This window comes from Penaeus chinensis, chromosome 16, assembly GCF_019202785.1.
Source record: "Penaeus chinensis breed Huanghai No. 1 chromosome 16, ASM1920278v2, whole genome shotgun sequence".
Taxonomy (NCBI): Eukaryota; Metazoa; Arthropoda; class Malacostraca; order Decapoda; family Penaeidae; genus Penaeus; species Penaeus chinensis.
Genome location: NC_061834.1, coordinates 19,088,618 through 19,093,617, shown reverse-complemented (window position 1 = coordinate 19,093,617; position 5,000 = coordinate 19,088,618). Strand labels below are relative to the sequence as shown.

At 39.9% G+C, this 5,000-nt stretch overlaps 2 protein-coding genes across 2 annotated transcripts in view; one reads left to right on the top strand and one right to left on the bottom strand.

The window, feature by feature from the left end:
- LOC125033581 (tektin-3-like) overlaps positions 1–3,687 on the bottom strand; it is an 11,141-nt gene extending 7,454 nt beyond the window's left edge. Inside the window, exon 1 of the mRNA XM_047625215.1 lies at positions 2,987–3,687. The gene's annotated coding sequence lies outside the window, so the exon portion shown is untranslated. The remainder of the gene's footprint in view (positions 1–2,986) is intronic.
- Positions 1–5,000, top strand: part of LOC125033582 (cytosolic Fe-S cluster assembly factor nubp1-like) — an 18,372-nt gene that overhangs the window by 1,844 nt on the left and 11,528 nt on the right. The window contains exons 2-3 of the mRNA XM_047625216.1: positions 213–317; positions 704–837. Coding sequence (XP_047481172.1) covers positions 213–317; positions 704–837 — 239 coding nt within the window. The remainder of the gene's footprint in view (positions 1–212; positions 318–703; positions 838–5,000) is intronic.

Sequence of the window (5,000 nt, the reverse complement as noted above, 5' to 3'; positions counted from 1 at the left end):
GACATTTAAAATTAGTCTTAAAATGTTTACTATTACTGAGCACTACAGATCTCCAAAGAGGGTTAGCTACATCAGTCAGTATTAAGACTGATGTAGCATAATCCCTTTTGACCCCTCATATCTTGTGTTTAGAAGGAAGTTTTTATTTATATTTTACATAGCTTAGGTATTATTATCATTTTTAATTTTCTTTCATTATTTAACTATTTTAGACTGTCCAGGGACTAACAGTGAAGATGCAGGCAAAGCATCTGCTTGTGCTGGGTGCCCAAACCAGCAAGTGTGTGCATCTGGAGCAACCAAAGCTCCAGACCCAGGTAAATATCAATTCATTTTCCAGATGCACTGCAGGAATATACTGTATATATTGATAATTATTCTCATCTCAGTTTTTTAATATTTAATTTGTAGTATATGATAATTGATGCATATTTACATAACACATTATTTTCTGTGGCTTAAAGAGACAATAATGTGGCCTAACAAAAAAAGATATGTGTATATATATTTATATAAATATATATATTTATATATATATATTTATATATTTTTATATATATATATATAATAAACAAATAAAGTAATAATACAAAATATGATAGAGTATTTAAATTTCGGATCAGATTCTGATATTCATAATGATGTAGTATGCATGATTGTAGTACAAATATACATATATAGAACACCCATGTTACACTTGCAGATCTTGGTGCTGTGAAAGAACGACTAGATACAATTAAGTATAAAATCTTGGTGTTATCTGGCAAGGGAGGTGTTGGAAAGTCTACTGTTTCAGCTATGCTTGCTCGTGCACTAGCTCTTGATGAAACCAAAGAAGTAAGTTTTACATAATGTAAATTTCATTTGTTACTGTAATACTTCCATACTAGAGTGGTGGCATACATTTATATATACGTACATACATATGTACGTATATGAAGGTGTGTTCATGTATTGTGTATGTACAGTATTTATCTGTGTGCGAATGCAAAATACTCACAGTTATGAATACAAAATTTGCCATCAGACCTTTCTTATATCACCCTGTACCTTATCTTTATGAGTTCGTTGATTAACAGAAACCTTACTCTGCGAAGTAGAATTTTCTAGTGATATATAATAACCAGTTATCAGCGAACTGGAAAACATGTGTTGAAATCATTATCTACATAACACTGTCATAATAAATAAGGTTTTAGTACGTGTGTTTACAAAATTTTAAAATATTAGTTGACACAGTAGTAATGCCAATTATATTAAACGAGTGTCAACCTTTATCTCATCTAAAGATCTGCGGTAATATGAGCCATACAAGACACGTCATAAACATAACGTTACATGTATTCTTTTTTTCCATTTTCATTGCCAGAGCCAAGCTATGGAAATTTCGGAATCATTTTAGAAACAAGATGTTTATTGAACTGAATTTTAAAAATATATGTAGGATGCTCGAAATACATTTGGATTTTTTTTTTTTTCTAAATTCTCCCGGGGGCAGTACCCGCAAACCTCCGGAACGACAATATTCGTCTTCTTGACTACAACATTGCTCAAGGTGGGGTTGGCATGGTTGCCTGCATAAAGGGCGAAGCCCTGTATACATTCAGTTGAAAAATAATTCAACCACCTTTTGCGTGCAAGGTTATCAAAGACCTGGGATTTCTGTGTGGACTGAGCAAAAAGTTCTGGTATATGGCAGACATGGAGATCAGGTCACACGGGTTTGTGCGTTCGCGTAGGGTCACTCGAGCAATTACGTGACCCCCAAGACACACGTGAGGGTGAGGGGAGTGCGTGCGTGTCTCGACCGTCTTGGAGGAGGACACCGACCATGCACTCTGCTATTGATCCTTCATCCTACCTTGGTCTCCTTCCTCCCCCGCTTCCACCCTTTTCGTAACCGCCCGCGCGCCCATTATAACCTTAAACTAGCGTAATTGCGCCTAATATGGGAAGCTGCAAGAACAACGTATGTTAAGACGTGTCAGGGATTTACTCGACTGTATAGGAATCTCTTTAGAAGTCCCAGGCCTAATGCGGAAATATTCGACAAACACATTTGTTATGTTTTCGATCGGTGTCTCACGCGGGAAAATATGATATTGAATTTGCTTCCATTATCCGGAGACTATCGCACGAAAATGAGGTTTGGTCATCGCATGCGTTAATCGATTTCATGCGTTCTAAAGTTAATTCACGAGGATATGTATGTCCATGTATTTAGTAGTACGAGGTGAGAACTGATAGCGAAGCGGTTTATTGTTTGCGTTTGCATGAAGTTATTTTCTTAGTCTATTATAGTTATTATTATTATCATCACTATCATCTTCATTATCAACATCATCAATTAACAGTATAATTATATTGTTATTGTTATTATTGTTATCGTTATTATCACTGTTATCATCATCATCATCATCATCATCATCATCATCATCATCATCATCATCATCATCATCATCATCATCATCATCATCATCATCATCATCATCATCATTATCATTATCATTATCATCACCATCATCATCATTACTATTGCTATTACTATTATTAAGTATAATGTATATTAACGAATAAGAGCAGTGGACAGCTATTATTATGTTAGGGAATGAGGAAAACAATTAGTTTAAAGGAAGTAGGCTTTTCTTCCGTGTGTCATTATGTATACCGGTCATTTCACCCGAGTTTCCAAACATGTAAGGTTTTCATCATTGTTGGATTCTTGTATCCCCATTTCCCATATTATGGCGTTTCGAGTTATAAGCAATGTCTACTCCTTAGATTGCATTATCTCATATAGCCGTGGGAAGATTCCGGTCAGTTCTGCTGCTAAGATAACTTAACGCAATCTCCCTCGCACATACCGCCTTGCCACATGACTCTGGCCCAGCCGGGTCATACTCACCATCACATCGCTAATCCAAGGTCACACATTTTTATGGTAAATATCCACAAGCCCTAAACACAACATTTGGAGTACACTCACCCTCACGAAGCAATAGAACCTCCAGATACACACGACACCTCTCTTGTACCTGCTACATCCTTATGCCCACTGTACCATCGCCGCAGCGTGACTCTCAGCACGCATGGCACAATAGGAACTTGTGCATGACCTCTTGTTTACGAGGTAACCTTCCGTGCGTGACTATCACGCGAAGACGTTCCTCAGTAGATCTTCGATCCGCCTAAGGCGATGGTAGAGCGCTCGCCAGAATGTTCCGTGTTTGTGCGTGTCTGTGTTCTCTGCGTGTCTCCCAATGCGGTACATTTGTTTTAGATGATGCGCACATATTTTTAATTAAAGTACATTACATTAGGTAGGAAACCTAACAGATATATAGGTATGAGGAAAATCTGATTCCGATAGCAAGGAAAAAGGGACGATCAGTGGTATACGTGAGGTACCCAGTGAGTGATGTAAGACGGGGTGGGGCCCGTGTGGCCGCTCTGCCGTCTGCAAGACTACTGCCTGCCTAGCCAGTTCACCTGTCTGCCTCCCCTTCCTTCTGCTGCTCGTCTTGTTCTGCGCCTCCCGTTTCCTGTATACTCTGTCATGCTACCTGCTCTCCATCCATACACCTCTGAACCCGAGACAGTAGTTGTATAGGCTACTTCGCCGTTAAACTCCCTCCTCGTGGCCTTCATTTTGTATAGACAAAGACACTTTTGACACGTTCTGAGAAGGAGAAAGAGAAAGATATTTTTAAAGAAATAATTACTCGGTAAAAGTAGGTACATAGTAAATATAGCAGAAGGATTATCACGTGGGTACAACTTCACAAGTTTCTGCGCGTGTGTTTGTGTGCGTGTGTGTGTGTGTGTGCGTGTGTGTGTGTGTGTGTGAGAGAGAGAGAGAGAGAGAGAGAGAGAGAGAGAGAGAGAGAGAGAGAGAGAGAGAGAGAGAGAGAGAGAGAGAGAGAGAGAGAGAGAGAGAGAGCAAGGGAAACTTAGAGGACATGAAATAAATGAAAGAAGCATGGGAAAGGTAGAGATAGAGAGTGAGAGAAAAATGAAATCAATCAAAGTTTTTCATACATCATACATACACCCCGCACAAACGCACAGAAGGTGATATAGAAAGATGGAGAGGGAAATGGGAGGATGAAGAACGAGAGAAAGCGGGAGCGAGAAATGTGCCTACATAAATACTCACTCGCACGCGCACACACACTTACACACACTTACACGCACACACGCACACACGCACACGCACACGCACACGCACACGCACACGCACACGCACACGCACACACGCACACGCACACGCACACGCACACGCACACGCACACGCACACATTCACACATGCACACATGCACACATGCACACATGCACACATGCACACACTCACACACTCACACACTCACACACTCACACACTCACACACTCACACACTCACACACACATGCACACGCACACGCACACATGCACACATGCACACACTCACACACACATGCACACACACGTGTGTGTGTGTGTGTGTGTGTGTGTGTGTCTGTGTCTGTGTCTGTGTCTGCGTCTGCGTCTGCGTCTGCGTCTGTGTCTGCGCGCACGTATATGTATATATATAAATATCCATACACATATATACATACATACATACATATGTATATGTATATAAATGTATATATACACATATATTCATATCTATATACACACATGCATACATACATGCATACATACATACATACATACATACATACATACATACATACATACATACATACATACATACATACATACATACATACATACATACATACATAGACACACATTTATACACAGCTATGCACGTACATGGACACACTCACACACACACACGCGCAGAATCTCTTGCTTATCCGTTGGCTTTGATCGTGCTGCAGGTATATAATACGGGGACACAATCAAGAAATCGCGTGTTCGGGTCAGTATATTAAATTGTAGTCGCTTGATGTGAGAGGCGTCAGTGCGATTCGGACGCGTTGGTAGGACCCTCTGTGTGTATGGTTCAGAATAA